Source organism: Caretta caretta, chromosome 2 (assembly GCF_965140235.1).
Source record: "Caretta caretta isolate rCarCar2 chromosome 2, rCarCar1.hap1, whole genome shotgun sequence".
In the NCBI taxonomy this organism is placed as follows: domain Eukaryota; kingdom Metazoa; phylum Chordata; order Testudines; family Cheloniidae; genus Caretta; species Caretta caretta.
In genome coordinates, this window is record NC_134207.1 from 121,946,700 (window position 1) to 121,964,495 (window position 17,796).

At 40.4% G+C, this 17,796-nt stretch overlaps 1 protein-coding gene across 1 annotated transcript in view; it reads right to left on the bottom strand.

The window, feature by feature from the left end:
• Window positions 1-4,595: 4,595 nt before the first annotated feature.
• The window catches only part of MYLK4 (myosin light chain kinase family member 4), a 44,724-nt gene continuing 31,523 nt past the window's right edge, over window positions 4,596-17,796 (bottom strand). Inside the window, exons 10-14 of the mRNA XM_048839732.2 lie at window positions 16,770-16,898; window positions 15,710-15,862; window positions 15,279-15,357; window positions 13,354-13,429; window positions 4,596-11,289 (exon numbers count right to left, since the gene is read on the bottom strand). Of these exons, the coding sequence (XP_048695689.2) occupies window positions 13,382-13,429; window positions 15,279-15,357; window positions 15,710-15,862; window positions 16,770-16,898 (409 nt within the window). The 3' untranslated portion in view covers window positions 4,596-11,289; window positions 13,354-13,381. The remainder of the gene's footprint in view (window positions 11,290-13,353; window positions 13,430-15,278; window positions 15,358-15,709; window positions 15,863-16,769; window positions 16,899-17,796) is intronic.

Consider the following 17,796-nt stretch of genomic DNA (forward strand, 5'->3'; position numbering starts at 1 on the left):
AACAGACATAGCTTTGTCTGGGTTGAGAACTTTCCTCATCCTATGCCTCATCTACTATCCCTTAGCCAAACAACTGGAATGTCATTAAAATGAGGGTGATTAGCTTTCAAGCAATTTTCTCTGTCTCACGTAGAGGAATCTTCATATCATTCCTCTGTGAAAGCATTAAAACTTTGTCTGTGAAGGAGCAAGAACACCCTGAAGATTTCACCATCGCCTGTCTTCAGTTGTCAGGCATCACATCTAATTAGGTCAAAGTCCCTACATTTATGGCAGTGCATGGTAAATTGTGGCATTATCTCTTTGCAAACAGGGGTGGATGCAATTACTCTATAACCTTCCAGATATTCTGCATCTAGTTCCTTCTTTGATCTATCAAAGGTAGTGAATTTGTTTGTTGCTTTCTTATTACAGGTGCTTTGCTTCCTCTACTAGATGTCAAAGGCCTCAAATCCCATATAAGTGTACTAGCAAGCTGTGTGTGTGTTGTGTATAAATGACAATATGGCAGTAGTGGGATAGCAGAGACGCATAGAAGCATTGGTTGGGGAAGAACTGCACAATGTCTATCTATACCTTACCTGCCTTGTTCCAGTGTTATTAGTCTCTCATTTTTATTTCCTTATGCAACAGGCTACAATGCTTTAAGGAATAACAAACTAGGCTTGTAACCATTACAAATCTGAAGCTTTCCTTCCCACCACCCCAGCATTGCCATGAGCTCAGGGCAAGTAGTAACATTGCCAATTTGGTACAACAAAAGCTACGCTGAGAAAGAAGTTTCTGGATGTAACAATAGCACCTAAAAGTTGTGAGCCACTGAATAAACCTTCCTTATTTTATAATTCTATCACTTTGGGCCACGTGCTGCACTCACTGAAGTTAGCGCCAAAACTTTCATTGACTTAGGGCCTGACCCAAAGCCCATTGAAGTCCTTCAGTGAGCTTTGTATTAGGCCCTTAAATGGTGCAAGGGTACAGCCCTTTGTGCCCCAGTCTTGCCAGGTGATGAGCACCCTTAACTCTCAATGAAATCAATAGAATTAAGGGTGCTCAGCACCTAACATGGGCTGGCTCATAGTTTCTGTATACAGTTCTGTTCTGCAATCCAAGAACAAGTTGGCTTAGCTCCCAAGTTAATACCTGTTGTACGTAGGAGATGTGAGTGAGTCACAGCTCATGAAGTGATTTCTTTTTCTTATTTTGGCTGAAGAGGACTATGGAAATCTCTAGTCCCTTTCCAAGGCCTTTCATTAAAAGCAACCCATAAAGCAGTCTCTGGAAGTTTTGGGAGGCCTTTAAAAATTAAAATTCTCTTTTATTGAACAAATGGACAGGTTGAAAGGATTCAGAAAATAATTAATTTGAAAATAATTAAAAATAAAGAGAAGCCCTGTGTGTTTTGAAGTTCTGGGTAATATTGAAGTAGCATTAAAAAATTTCAAAGGACATTTACTGTGAACAGGTTCTTTGAAATAATTGGGGAAGAGAAAGGTTTGGCTATCAAATTAATGAAGAATTATGAATGTCCCCTGTTGAACTCCCTCCTACCCAATCAACATATTTTAATTACATGCATCTAAGTGAACACATTTTTAAAATGTATGTTTGCTTTGCAGACACATGCAGGGAGCTGTTATTTTATATGTGTATTTTATTTTTGCCAGAGGTATATATATATATATATATATATATATATATATATATATACACACACATACACACACACACACTGAGAGTATGTGAAAGGCCTGATGACAGACTACTACAGTTAGCCAGGATGGGTTTCAGAGTAGCAGCCGTGTTAGTTTGTATCCACAAAAAGAACAGGAGTACTTGTGGCACCTTAGAGACTAACAAATTTATTAGAGCGTAAGCTTTCGTGGGCTACAGCTCACTTCATCGGACACATAGGATTGTGTCCCTAACCTCTGTTTGCCCGAAGCTGGGAATAGGCAACAGGGGATGGATCACTTGATGATTACTTGTTCTGTTCAGTCCCTCTGGGGTACCTGGCATTGTCTGATGACAGGATACTGGGTTAGATGGACCTTTGGTCTGACCCAATATGGCCGTTCTTATGTTCTTAGAGAAAATATCTTCCTTGCCAACCATCATCACTACCTAGTGCAGTGCAGAGGTCTAATATTTCCAAAAGAAACCCATTGGGGCAGACTGAAGGCACCCAAAGCTGAGACATAGCAACAGTCTTATATATATATATATATATATATATATATATATATATATATATATAAAAAAAATAAAATAGCAAAAATATAAGACCCTAAACATACACTGGCATGCACTAGCATGGACACCTGCACCTATGCAGGGTCCTATTGATTTCAGTGTGACTCCACATGGACACACAGATCCATCACACTCGTTTGTTCCAATGCATAATCAGGGTTTAGGACTATAATACCCCAAAATGCTCTTGTGTCATTATAGTCACTTCTGTTTGGGACCATTACCGCAGGATAGTCTAGTATTCATGGGGGAGGAAGAAATACTTGTTTCCTAGGCTTTTAAAGCCTATGTGGGGGGCCATGCGTCTGGCATTATTCATGGAACTTGGAGAAAGGTCTCCAGACTTCTGCTTCAAGTTCTTCTGGTGACTTTCTCTGTGGAGTTTGACAAGCCACTTTGGGCCAGATCCATACTTGTGTAAATCAGGGTAGCTTTGTTGATCTGAATGGTGGTTTCAGCATCCTGTGTAACTGATGCAGAGGGGCAGCAGCTGCTATTCCAGCCCATGTATCCTGCACCTTGATCCTGAGTTGAAAGATTTCACCTCCACACAGCCTCCAACTTCTAAACTCTACTGTCATAGTGCCTGGTGACTAGCTTCATTAACTGCGTTTAAAAAGTTCTGAGATCAGAAGATAAAAATTGACATAATATTATTTGGTTTACAAATTCATTTGATGGGCTCATATTGTCCAGTTGAGCTGGTCCTGTGGTGCTCTGCCAAAACTCTAGCTGACTTCAAATGGGAGTTTTCTACTGCAAGGAAAGCAGTGTTGTGTCCTTTGCATAGTAAATGTCAAAAGAGTTGTGATCAGTCTTATGAATGAGTTATGGAGAAAAAGTAACAGTTAGACCTTATAGGCTCTAGAGCACTCTGTGATACCAAGTGCCAATGAGAGGCCATCCCCAATCATTTCTATATTTGTGGCTCCCCCACACCCTTGCTCATAAAATGTCCATATTTTGTTTTTTCTCTTTTACTTCTGTTACTGGTCCAGTCACTCCAATGTAGGGTAGATCCAACTCTTAATGGAGGTCTTTCTTCTGATTTACATGAGGTAAACTCCCTGCCTAATTAAGGTTAAAAATCTGATGCTCAAATAATCAATAACTGACTTCTTGATTGCTATAAAGTAGAATTTATGTAGAAGAGTGCAACAGACTGCCCTGTATGGTGGCCCGGCACTAGCAGAGCGGAACATTTTTTAGTCAAATAGTTACTTCACTGAAAAAAATGCAGGGGTGTTTATTTGGGGCAGGGGAGGGGAGAGAGAGAGAGTGACTCAGCAGAGTTGTCACTTCTCTCCCAGCCCCAAAACATGTGCTGCCACACCCAGTCTCAGTCAAGAAAGCTTATTTTCATAACAGGGTTAACAAACACAGTCTTAACTCAGTCCTTGGTGAGGGGCTTCAGGCCACCTCACCCAGGGATCTGTGGCACTCCAGCCTGTCAGCCTCCCACCCTCTGTCAGCTCTGCTCCTCCCTGTTGGAGCAGCTGCTACAGGGCTGCTTTCCTAAGCCCCTGTCCCCTGGTTCCAGAGACCCACCACAGACGCTACCTTCACTCCACTGTGACATCCTCCTCCCCAGGGCTCAGGCTATCACAGTCCTTCCACTTGCCTACTAGCAGCCCTTTATAGATCCAGGTGTAGCTGAGCCCTCTGTAATTAGCTGGATTGGGCTCACATGCTGCAGCCCAGGGGCCCTCAGCTCAGTCTATCCACAGAGAGCAGCTACCCTGGCACTGCTAATTTGAGTTGAATTCAGCAGCTACTTTCAGAGGAAATGAGGATTTTTTTTAAAGAAAAGGTGAGATAGTTTGGCACTTCATAAACGATCCATTTTGAAACAAACTTTCATTTCAAAATGTTGTTTCAAAATGACATTTGAAAGGTTTCATTCTATTGGAATGAATTTTTTTAGGATTTTTATTTTGGTGAGAAAAACAAAACAAAAAATCAGTTGTGGTTTGTGAAATGAAACAATTTCTCTGCTAGATGTTTTGGTTCAGTCATTGAACCGAAAAAATCAGTTATTACTTCAGCTTGAGTCACGAGAGTATTTAAACAATAAAGGGATTCCCCTCCCTGATCGGCAGACACCAGCTCTGAAGCCCACTGAATGGACTTTAAATTAAGCCCTAGCTGTATTTGCTGAGGGAGCTGAGACTATCAGAAAAGCCAAAAATTGATCTTGTGTTTAGGCAGTCAGCTAAGCTTGCCTCAGCTGCAGGTTACTCTTTATTTACCTTGTAGCTTGCATATGAAAAAGAGCAGATCTTTTTTTCTGATGCTCAAAAATGGACAGACACATTAAATTAAATACGGCAAACCAAAGAACCTCAGAGTAAACAAAATCAGTATTTATTCTAACATGTATAATTTGTGTACATTGTTGCTATATATTGTTCACAAGGGAATACATCCCCCAGATACAAGTGTTAATCTATAAAACCATATTCCAAAAATAAAATTATGTGTTATATAAGCATCCACACATTTCCAGGTCCTCGCTCTATTACACCTATTGTTGAGCTTGAAGAAAATGTTGCTGTATGGGACACAAACATGTGTGCTACTGCATCTAAGTGTGATCACGCATGAGTTTAGTGACTTTAGCAATGTAGCTAAAACAACGTATTTACAAAGAGATACCTTGATGCAGTTTTCATCTAGTATTTTAAATAGGTAGGTAGTTGTTGCACTATAAGCCTTCATGGAAGGTGATATTGACAGTCTAATGTCGCTAAATGGATTCATGCAATGTAAGTCTCATTTACACTAGACACAATCACAACTATATATTGATGATGATGCAAAATGATGTGTAAAGATGCAGCATCCGTTCAGGGGGTAGCAAGGATGAATGGTTTTCAACAGAGTTTGGAACATTAGTGTGAGTTTATCACTGCTGTGGCTTTTGACGTTAAAGGAAAATAGCACTCATTTTGCTCACTATCCTGTACTGCAAGTTCACAGTGTGAGAAGCATTTATATCACCCCATAATGTTATCAGATCACTAGCAATTGAAAAGTGCTTGGGGGTGGCGTGCATCATTTTGCTGAGGAAGACCATCAGTAATTTGTGATGCAAGCCACAAGAGCTGCAAACAAGAGAGAGAGTTTCTAGCCTGTTCTCTTACTGGCTTAACTACTGCAAAAATACATGTTCTAGTTAATCATTCAAATGAGTTTTCTGCAATATTAAACTATAAAGCTTCTTTTTTTCTGACCATCAAGCCCGGCAGCAACTGGTTTTACTATTTCTGAGACTGCTTCTATACTGGTAGTGTTATAAAAAGTGGACCAAATACTGATCTCATTTAGATCCGTGAAACTGCTATTTTATGGGTCCAACCAAAAGCAGAATTTAACTCAGTGTCTTAGCTCAGTAACATACAGAAGCTGCTACCAAAAAGCATCTGAAAGGTAATAATTTTAATAAAAAACTTCAGCTTCTGTTGCAATATTCAGATCATCACATGGTCACCGAGCACTGTTAAGATGCTGTGGTAAACACATGGCTACAGGTTCTTTTTAAATATAATTTTATGTTCAGTCTTTTTCATTTTGTTTTTTTTACTATACTCATGACTCAGTATAGATTTTCCTCACTCATAACTTACATAGTATTCACCACATGTAACAAATTGAGAAGCTACCAGTATCTTGCCTAAAAGAACAGAGTCTGGGGTTGATAATCAGGATGCATTTAATTCTAATCCCAACTCTGCCACTAGCTGCCTTCCACCTTGGGCAAGTCACTTTATTTCTCTGCCTCATTTGTAAAATGGAAATAATAATTTCTAACTCATATTGGCACTGAGGCTTAACGAGAGAACTTTTGTCCTACAGTACGTGAACATGTAAAGAACTGTATTGTCCCAACCCTTTCAGATACTGTTACTGAGCACTCTTAACAGCCATTGAGTGCCCTCACTTCCCATTGACTTTCCACTGATTAGCACCTCAAAGTAATTACTATGTAGTATTATTTCTAGAGTTGTCTACGTGCACAAATGGATGTTGTTTTCCTCTCTACAATCAAGCTTAGGGCCAGATCCTCAGATGATTTAAATCAATGTAGTTCCCATAAGCTGGCCCTTATATTTATTCACCTAGGAAAGGTGCTGCTGTTTGGGGACAACTTGGGAGCAAAGCTAACTGGATGCTGCATCTTAACACCTTCTTCCTTCATCCCGTTGCTTCTACTCGACCCTGTTCTCTGGTTACACCTGCAGTAACTACAGCCATCTCTGCCCATCTATGAAGACACAGCTGAATGCAATTACCCCTGCTAGTAAAGTGCCCTTTGCACCCAAACTTGTTCTCAAGCACAGGAATTCACAGTTTCCAAATGAAATCTCGAAAGCGATATACAACAAAACCATCAATAAGCAAACACACAGACGGCTTACTCATTCAGATAGTTATTTTAAATCCATTTTCTTAAGCTAGTGTGAAATCAAAAATTATGTGTTAAACAAATGAATAATTTAATATAGCAATCTATAGCTGGTACTTATCATGTAGTAAAGAAAACAACAAACCAGAATTGAAAAGAAAACAAGACAGCATGCTGTTCAAAGTGTAATGAGACAGAACTGTCCTTTCGAAAACTCTATGAAAGAAGTTGTGTCAGTATTATTTTACTAAAATTTCAACAGTCGGAAAACAAATGAATATCTCTAACAACATTTTATAAGACACTTTTATTAGCACTAATGATTATTAATAGTTATTTAAGCCATTTGTTATTAAGCATAGTGAAAGCAATGTACAGGGGGCATTTTGCCTCATTGTCTCACATTCAACTGCAGAAATTAAATGTATTTTATCAATGTTAAAACACTGACAACAGTGCTGTTATTTTCCCCACACTATACCATGCTTGTGATTTTGAGGACCAAATTGTACCTCTAGCTGCACATACATGGCATTAAAGGGAGCTAAATACTCACATTTGAGAGTAGGGTTTTTTTAAAAAAATACAGCTGTTTGGGTGTCCCCCCTGCACAGATGTACATAACTTGGTTGATGTAAATTTAACAGACTGCAAAAAACACAGCTGTTACAAAATACATTTTTGTTCAATAACTATGGGATGATAATTAAATCAATACAAACTGGCATGTGCAAATGAGACTATAAACAACTTGGGGCAGGACAAATGTGTCCTAATTTGTCTGAAGAGTTCCCCCTAACAGTTTTATGAATAAAGGATCACTTGATCTCTTGAAGTTCTTGTTGAATTCATGACAGTAGAAGTTATGGTCTTTGAAGGTGAATCTGCAACCATGCTTTGGGTCGGATCCTAATCTGCAACATACAGTGCTCATTGCAAGATACACTAAGTATAAATAAATAAATCCATTACTCCATCTGCACACGTGAACATAATAGCACATCAGTGATGTAGGCTACACTACCATTTCCCTTCATATTTCACATTGGTGCTCTGTTGCTGGTGCAGCTTCATCAGCAATAGAAGCATGAGTGTAAATCAACAGCAGGTGAGATAAAATACATGTCATCTTCACTGATAGCAGATCCAGATGATTTTGGGTTAAAACCCCATCAGCCTGATTACATCACAGCTTCCACCATTGCCACAACTGACAGAGGTGCACTGCTGACAGTGCGTTGGTAGAAAATTTAAAAATGCTAGCATAACCAAGACTTTGGAATCTGGCTTTTTCCTTGTATTTTAGCATCTGAGTGAAAGTCACGTCCCTGGAGTGCATTTACAATATTAGGGGCCACACTGGATCTGGCCCCACACACATGCACAAATGAAGGAGAGAACAAAAAGCACTCCTCTCCCCTACACTGCACCCTTAAATGGTTTAGAGCAGCAGTTCTCAAACTGTGGGTCAGGGCCCCAAAGTGGGTTGCAGCCCCATTTTAATGGGGTCTCCAGGAACAGCATTAGACTCGCTGGGACCCAGGGCTGGGACCCTTGGGCTCTGCCTCCTCTCCCCCCACCAGGGGCAGTAGGGCTCAGGCTCTGGCCCCCTCTCCTCCCACCCAAGATCATGTAGTAATTTTGTCGTCAGAACAGGGTGGTGGTGCACTGAAGTTTGAGAACCCCTGGTTTAGAGCCAATCTCAGCCTTGGGGTTATGGAGCTCCAAAAATGTTTTAGACTGATAGTACTAGCCTCCCAAAGTGGGTGGAGAATATTGGGGTCCCACAGCTTTCACATGTGTATGTGTGCGTACCCAAAAGAGGGCGTGGTGGTAGTGAACTCTGTTCTCTGTAAAAGAGTGTAGCGGAGACCACAGTCCCCTATCATCACTGGAGAAATTGTGGCTGACTCCGACTCAGTGCAATCCCTCTACACCCTGCTAATACGGGTCTGTTTCTTTAAGGTACTCTCTAGCTCTTTATTATTATTATTCAAGGGCATGCATGTTCTTTATTCCCCAGAAACACCAAATGCCACCAGCTGAATTTCATATTAAAGCAGGTAATGGTTATAAGACTATAGTCACACAGTTATTTTAGTATAATTATAAAGATTCAAAATTACATGCAAGTTACACAAAAAACACTAAGGAAAAAACAACACAATACTGGCCCTGAACTGTGTAAGTGAAATTTCATCATTTCAGTTTTAGCCTGCTGCTTTTAGTCTGATCACTGAATTGTTTACCATACAAAATGCTCGCAGTATCGAGGCTCTTGCGTGTAGTCAGAACAGCAAAACATCATATGAATTCTAGCTTTACGGAAAGGTGTCCCAGTAGCTTTCACATTTATTTTGCACAGACAAAGGAGAATTGTGACTGACAATAAGCAGCTGACAGGCCAAAATCCTGATTTCCCTTGCTTAGATTTTATTCAGTGCTTCCACAGACAAACTCCCATTGATGGCAGTGGGAGTTTATTTGAGTTAGGACTACGTATGATGATTGATTCACAGATTCCAAGTCCAGAAGGAGCCGTTCTGATCATCTAGTCTGACCTCCTGTATAGCACAGGCCACAGAATATCCCCAAAATAATTCCTAGAGCAGATCATTTTAAAAAAACATCCAATTGTGATTTTAAAATGGTCAGTGATGGATTGCATGACCCTTGGGAAATTGTTCCAATGGTTAATTACTCTCATTGTTAAAAAATTATGCCTTATTTCCTGTCTGAATTCTTTTAGCTTCAACTTCCAGCCACTGGATTGTGTTATACCTTTCTCTGCTAGTCTGAAGAGCCCACTGTTAAATATTTGTTCCCTGTATAGATACTTACAGGCTGTAATCAAGTGACCCACTAACCTTCTCTTTAAGCTAAACAGATTGAGCTCTTGACACTATCACGGTAAGTATAAGGTATGCTTTCTAATCCTTAATTGGGCCTAAAGATTTGGCCCTAAGATTTTAAACAGGAGGTAGGAGCAGTCAAAATGGGACAGTGCTTTCTAGGTTCTTCCTTTATTGTACTGTGGTAGTAATGTTGCTGTATGTATGCAAGTATTTGCAGCATGCAATACAGCACACTAGCTTTCACTCAGAGTATATATGAGTATATATAAATTAAGAGTATATAAAATGAAACAGCTTTTGAACTCTGAACAAAATTGGATTTCTATAACTGGCTGTCAAGGGTGTCATATGCATGCTGTCCAACAAATGTATGCATCTGACTCTTTCCTTGAAATTTTATATACAAACATCACTTCATAAGGGCAAAGATATGACAGTCATTATGTGGGGATTATTGCCATTCTAATGTTAAACTGAGTTGACCTTTACCCTTCTGCCTTGTAACAAGATATGCCATTATTTCAAGAAAAATATACTGGGCTGTGTTGACATGTTGCTTAATTAGAAACTTAGTAGTCACAAAAAAAAAAAATCCAAAGCCACAACAATATGTCAGTAAAGTAAAATAATAAAGATACTTTGGATTTATCTAGTCTTTAACCCAAAAAGCACTATATAAAATTAAGTGTCATTATCTCCATTTTACAGATGGGACAACTGAGGCTCAGGCTGTGTAGGTGACTAGCCCATGGTCACACACTGTTGAGAATAGAGTACAGGTAGCCTGACTCCCAGTCCCCTCTTCTAGCCATGTATCAGAACAGCTTGGAATCTGAAGAAGCAACAGAAAATATTTTAAAATTTTTTTTGCGATCTTTTAAATAAGCCATTTCCTAGAAGCAAACAGTACACTCTATGTTGTGAGGATTAGGGGGCCGATTCTCCACCCACAAACTAGTTTTGCACCAGTGTAATTCTAGTGACAACAAGGAAGTTAGCCAGTTGCACTGGCATAAATCCAAAGTAACTGATTTGAAGTCGTTCTCTACTGAAGTCAAGGGCTTAATTCTGCATTTACACTAGAGATGAGAATCTGGGTGTCCTGATAACAAAACATCCTCGTGTGTTTTTAACTCAACTGAACTTAAAACAGTAGCAATGTGATATGCTAGGAAATACCAAAGGCAGTCCTGTATGCAGCATACTCTACTCTAAAGGCATCCTGCGTACACTGAGAGCTTGTCTGTGAGACTGTTAATACACTGGCGTAGCTTCTTTAACTTTAGTAGGGTTAGTCCTTGTTGACTCCACTGTCAGAGTATAATCAGTTTTAAATGTGCAGCCAGCTGTTTTTTAAAAGCAATTTGAGGTTTCAATCTCAAATCAACTCCAACTACTGTTGTAACGCAGGGATCTTCTGCTTGCTGGGCTGAGATGAGAAAGAGCCAATGTTATTTAAACCCCAAAGATCTCTCACTAGCTAAATCAAGAAAGCAAAGACAAGACAGATAATATTCTGAACGCAAACTAGCATAGCAATCTCAGACACAGATTACATGGTGTTCTGGCAGAGACACGTTCCTGTGAACTGCAGCAGTTGTTTTCCTCTTTTGAAAGCTGAAGCAAGAAAAAGTAGCTCAGTAATGCTGGAACTTTTCCTGCAGCTAAAGTGGTCTTGGTCCACTTAGTAAAAGCCTCAAGTCATCACAAGGTCAAAGCACCAGAACTGCTGATATCTCCAAATCTCTTACCAGCAGTAACCACACAGCAGCTTTTCTGCAAATAAACAAACCAAGAATCTAGTTAATTCAGCAATATACTTTCAATACAATTATTTGGTCCAATTCCCTAGGAACATCACAGGTGGTTTCTTTGTGTGACGGAGAGAAAGCAATGCAGAATCTGACTGCTTACAAAGAGTCCCCCCTCCCCGCCAGTACCTCAGATTGTGAAAGATCATTTAATGCTATTTACAACATAAAAAAGACTAGGTCTCTTTGTTCAATGAAAAAAAAAATTCAGGAGGTTTCTCATGAAATGCAACAACGCTGTCATTTTGTCACTGCTGTCATATGGGATGGGAGTATGTGATATCTCCATTTGCTTGTACAATCACATCAAACATTTACCATACCATGCTTAAATCAATTGCCACATGAATCTGTTATCATGGATTAAATGAGGCAACCCCAAAGATTGTGTTCTAAAAACAAAACACAGTAACGACTGAGTCCACTTGTCGAGTAAATTGAAAAACTCATTTTTTAAAAACCATCTCCTCCTGTAAGGTAGACTGCAAGTTAGCTACTATTTATAAAGCATTAAAAAGTGTATTTGAAAATTTTATTTTCTTTTTCACTGGACTGGCCATCAATAATCAAGGCTATCTCAAACTTGATTTTTTTCCTCAGACAGATAATTGCTTTCTTGTAATAAAAATATTTTTCAATGTGTGGCTGTTGCCCAGATGGGACAGAACCTCAGCTGATGTAAATTGGCATCGCTCCAGTGATATGAGGATCAGTACAAAGAGGGTCCAACATGTCCCTCCCCAATATTTGGTGTGACTACATTAGCATACTAAGAAACCATGTGGCTTTGGCAGCTCAGGAAAGGAGATATCAAATGCAAGTGACAGTGAATCATAATAGATTAAGAATTTTATAGCCCCGCTGAACAATGATAGTTTTTTTTACAAAACACATTGGAAACAAAAGCGAACATCAATTATAGACTGGCTCTTAAGAGATGGACGATAATACCCTTAACAATTAGCACAAACAATGAAAAGTGGTACCATTTTTATTTTGGTATCTCAGTCATTATTCATGGTGCAATGCTAAAAGGAAGTGGTTATTACGATGCATGGCTTCTCAGCTTTCTTCATACCATGATCCACAACCAGTCATCCTCAGATCTGTCCCCAAATCATTTGCACTGGTTCCCACAGTGCTTCAAAGGAAGCACCAGTCCTATGGTAGTTCATAAGAGATGCTGTGGGAATTGGTGCAGTGGTGTATTGGGGGATGGGGGGGGGGTTCTGCCATCTGAGAAAGTGGTTAAGTAAATTTCAAAGTGGCTGAGTGAATACGCTTCAGCCAAAGACCAGAGACAGAAAATTAGAGCAGACTTGTGTCGCCCTGGCCCCCTTAGGGGAGGCAACCTCGTCAGCCTGAGAACCACTAATTAAGTGTTTGCCAATGAAAGGGCAAAGACAGTGATCCGGGAAAAAGGAAAGAGATGCCCTGTCTCAACTGTGCTGTTTGATACAGATTCCTCAACAGCACAGGGCAACTTCATCTAAGGCTAGATCCTCAGCTCAAGTAAATCAGCTTGGAACTATTGAAGTCAATGCAGCTACACCAATTAAACCAGTTGAGGACACGGCCCATAGCCTTTTGTTAAGAAATTACTATACAAGCATATTTCTATCCCTTTTTAAACCAGACGTACAACCATTATATATGAAACCAAAAGCTTCCAGCACATTTATTGGGTGAAAACCTGGTTCTATTACAGTCAATGAGAGTTTTACCATTGACTTCAATGGAGCCAGGATTTTACCCACTGAGTTTGCCGTATGTGCAGTTTCATATATAAACTATGATTTTTTTCGCACTGTTCCTCCCTTTCACACTGTTGCGATGGTCATAATCAATGGAGCAAGCCTATAGTTTGGTGCTTTGGTGACAGACTGCTTGCCAAACAGTTGTGCAGATGGTGCCGGTGAGTAAATCTTCCAGCAATATTAACTGTGGCCATTTCTCGTATTCCACTGATACCTTCTATAGATGTTGCACCATTTATTTCTGAAGAGAAACAAGGGGACTTGAGACAAACCTTCCATTTGGCAGCTTTCTTGGAAAGGTCATTGAGCCATGGGTGCTTCAGACTCTGAGTGGCACTTAGCCTTCCTCTAGAAAAAAGGAGACAACATTATTGGAAGAGTTAGTTGAGCTTCATCATCTCTTACCTGTGCTGAATATAATACACACATATATATATTATATTCAGCACAGATATATATATATATATATATATATATATATATATATATATACATACAGACTGGCTCTATAGCAAAACACTGCAAACACCTGCCTATTTAATACAGCTACTTTTTAAACAAGTACGAGTATGCACAGAGAAACTATAGCAGGGAGGTCAGAGTGGAGGAAATCTCTATGAGGTTCTCCATGGGGGAAAGGGGTTTCCCCAACATATAAGGGGCAATAGGATCCAGCTATTCATGAGGAGGTCCAGGCTTCATGCAGCTCTACGCCATGACAGCCTCTTCCCCATATTCATGGCTTCACTGCAGCCATATCAATAGGGGTACAAATGATCCTGATATCCCTCTAGAGGTGTACCTAAAAGTGTAACATTCTTAATTTTGACTCTCCCTCTATCCCTTCATATTTACTTTAAAAAAATTTTCCATCAGAATGTGTTTTGTACCTCCCAGTGCATCTGTGGATATTTCTAAATATTGGAATAAGCTCATGGACACCTGAGACTGCACATTTGTCTCTAGAGCAGCTCAGAAAATTTCCATGCAAATGAAAAAATGACAAATAAAATGTTTGTGAATTTCTTCCATTTTCTGACCAGTTCTGGTTGTCACAATGGGAACTTCAGCAGCAGGGAAAGAACTCAGATCCTCTGGCTTTAAAAGCACAGGGCTCTACCAGTTGAGCTCAAGGAAGAGACCCTGACCTACTAATGACAGTTCTGATTTTGAACAGGCCTGATTCTGTTCAATAGAAGGCACCACTGACACCTATATGCTAGACTCAGTACGTTACAGTAATTTTATTTACTTTCATTTTTCTGCTACGTTTTCGTTGCCCTTTTAATTACTTTTGTTGCTTACATGCAGATAACAAGCCTAAAGAAAAGCAGAACAAAGATGTATTATGCTCCAAATGCTGCATAATTGTAGGAATCCATTTTAAAGGCTCAAACTTTTGAATCCTAAATGTATGGCAGCCTCAGGTATCTTCTTCTGAGGCTTTTCTGTTTTGGGTTATGAAACCACATGGTTCAGCCTCACCCAATGATGAGATAGTCAATAGCTTTTAACCTCCAAAACCTACTGACTAGTTAAGTTAAAAACTACTTTAAATCAAAATGACCCTGTTGCAGCCAAATGGAATGTTTAGAGCAAGGTAAGGGATGCTCCCATTGAGATTAGCACTGAGCTGGCCAGCCCCAAACACACTGAAGTTGGAGAGGGTCTGATGGTCCCCTGAAGGTTGTTTAAGGTAAATGATGTGTCCTGGCAGGAATTCCATGTTCTGTTAGGAGGTGGGAAGGTGTCAGAAGGGAAAGGTCGGGATTGACCTTTAAAAAGATTTCATGCAGGACCCCAAGTGAACCTGAAGAGATTTTAAAAGCCAAACCTGCCCAGTTTGTTTGGAAACTGAAAGAAAGTTAGCAAACTTTGCACAACCGGTGTTTAATGGTTTGTTGCAATCTGTCTGTTATTTTGCTAACAAATCGATCCATTCAACAATGTACAGTAACCAACATCATGGGTACTTCTTCACACAGACATGCAAGAGCCAGTGAACACACACAGAAACATGCCAGCCTTAAAAAATAAACAAAAGCAAACAAATGTTTAGATATTACAATTACACATAATTGAGCAGCAGGACAGACTCAAGTACAGAAGAAGAGAATCTCAGAATAAATAACGAGGTAACAAGAACAAAAAAGCACTGGCAGATCTGCAAAGAACAAGAATATTTAAACTTGGAGACCTGCTTGTGTAGTCCGCAATGGAGTTTATGGTCTGATAACCAAGGATGTTTTAAGGATGAAGTTGCACTCATTCTCCAGCTAAAGGAAAAACAGAACACTAGTAAGTGATACATAGAGGATCTTAGGATTCAACAGTTATGCCCTAGCCAGTGGTGTGTGCTGTTCATCCTTTTGGTATTGCGTGATGCTTTGTGCCAGATGGCAGCTGAACAATGGCAACTGGAAATGTTAACTCCTGTGAAAATACATTCATGTAATCTCAGGACACTGTGTGGAATTTAACAATATTCTACATAGGCAAAACAAAATCACAATGGCTACTGTGATCATCAAGTGTAGCAGTACAAGTGACAGAGCATTTCTGGTGTTCTGTAATGTGTTGACACCAAATGTAGATTTCAAAGGTATGGAATGGTGAGAATCTGAATACCTTTTTTCCTTGATTAGAAGCTTTGAGAGGAAGTCTTTGGCTTCTTCAGAAACATCTTGAAATTCCTCATTTTCGAAATCCCAGCTACAAGCCAGGATATTGTTGAGAGTCTCATTGTCATCGTCACCCAGAAAAGGAGACAATCCACTGAGCCTAAAGAATATTATATAGCATATGAAAAACACAGAATCATAGAAATATGTGGTTGGAAGGGAACTCAGGTGGTCATTTAGTCCATTCCCCTCTCCCTTCCCCTCCCCTTTCCCGCCACACACACACAGTAGTGGGATTAAGTAAACCAAGACCAGCCTTAACAGATGTTTGTGTAGCCTGTTCTTAAAAACCACCAATGATGAGGATTCCACAATCTCTTTGTCTAACCTTTTCCAGTGCTTAACTCTCACTATAGCTGCATAACCCACATCTTCACTACCAGCGTCTACTTATCTGAATGGACATAGTTTATATTAATTCTTCTGTGGTTCCTCCTTCCTACTCTTGATTTGTGATATTCTTTCTGGGATTGTTTCATTGTTCATGGTTGTGCTCCTAATCCCTCGCAGCAAGTTGCTGTCCATTAAGACCTGGTCTTGAGAGTTACCGTGTGCTGAGCACATTCAGAAGTCAATGGAAATGTAGGGCACTCAGCGCTTTGCAGGATTAGGCCTTAACTCATTATAACTTTGTTGAGGTTGAATAAAACAAGTAAAAATAATCATGCACCTTTGAAGGGCAAAATGTTACTCTATGATCTGCACAGCAGTTCTCTTTTCTAAACTGTGGATCCCTATGCATATTCTGCACTCATTCAGCATGCGGAATTCCTACTGATGTCAACGGAAAATGCATGCACAGAATGAGTAAAAAGTGTTCACTTGAGATGTGTGATGTGACAGGAGAGAATTGAAATCAACAGGAGTTTTCCCCGAATAAAGACTTCAGAAGGGCAAACGAATTTGAAACCCAGATACAGCTTTTATCAATATTCCAGTTTAATAGCAAACGTCAGAAAGTCGATATAAATTACTGTGTGCACATTACAGATACAAGTCCTACTTACAGCATGTAGGCAATGACTCCTACGCTCCACATGTCCGTGGGAAAGGAGACAAAGTCATAGTTCACAACTTCAGGAGCGAGGAATTCTGGAGTGCCAAAGTTCACTTTAAGTTTTTCTCTGGGTTTATATCTAGATGAAGGAAACAGGGACAGTCAATACCCATTTCACGTCTAATACAACTTCTAACATTGATGCTTAGAATGTTGTAAGATTCAGAAAAGGACTGGACATTTGATATGGAAAACAAGAACAATCAGAGGTACAACAGTAAGGATGAAAATAAGTTTTTGTAAGAGAGAGAAATCTTCATGCTTCAGGGTATAAGATGATTTCTATGTAATAGGGTTAGAAAGAAACTTAGGTTTCACAGATTAATAGGGTGTGTCTACACTGCACCCTTCTTTCAGCAGCGTGTAGTGTACCTATACATGCAGTCCCCTAGTGCAGATAAAAACAGCTGCGTAGCCACTGAGGCACGGGTTAGGCAAGTAGAGTACAGAGACACCTGAAGGGTGAGGATATGTACCTTGCTACATAGCTCTCTACTCATAGGCGCTGGAGCACCCATGAGGAAAAATTGGTGCATGCTCTGCACCCACCGGCACCTCCCCACCCCGCCCCGCCCCAGCTCACCTCCGCCTCCACCTCCTCCATGAGCGCGCCACGTGCCTGCTTTCTCCCCCTCCCTCCCAGTGCTTGCCGCCGTGAAACAGCTGGGGGGGGGAGGGGGAACACGGCGTGCTCAGGGGAGGAGGCGGGGCTGGGGCAGGGATTTGGGGAGGGGTCCAATTGGGGCAGGGAGGGGGCAGAGACTTTGAGGGAAGGGGTTGGAATGGGGGTGGGGCTGGGGGGTGCGAGCACCCACCGATGCCATGAGAAGTTGGCGCCTGTGTCTCTACTCACCCAAGTCATGCCTCCCCATCTCCCCTCTATTTTTTAGCAGAGTAATGTCCTGCTGCTGGAGTCTTCCCCCGCTGCAGGAAAGCCCCTGCCAGAGCCTTTCCTCACTGCAGCGCATGGCTCCAGC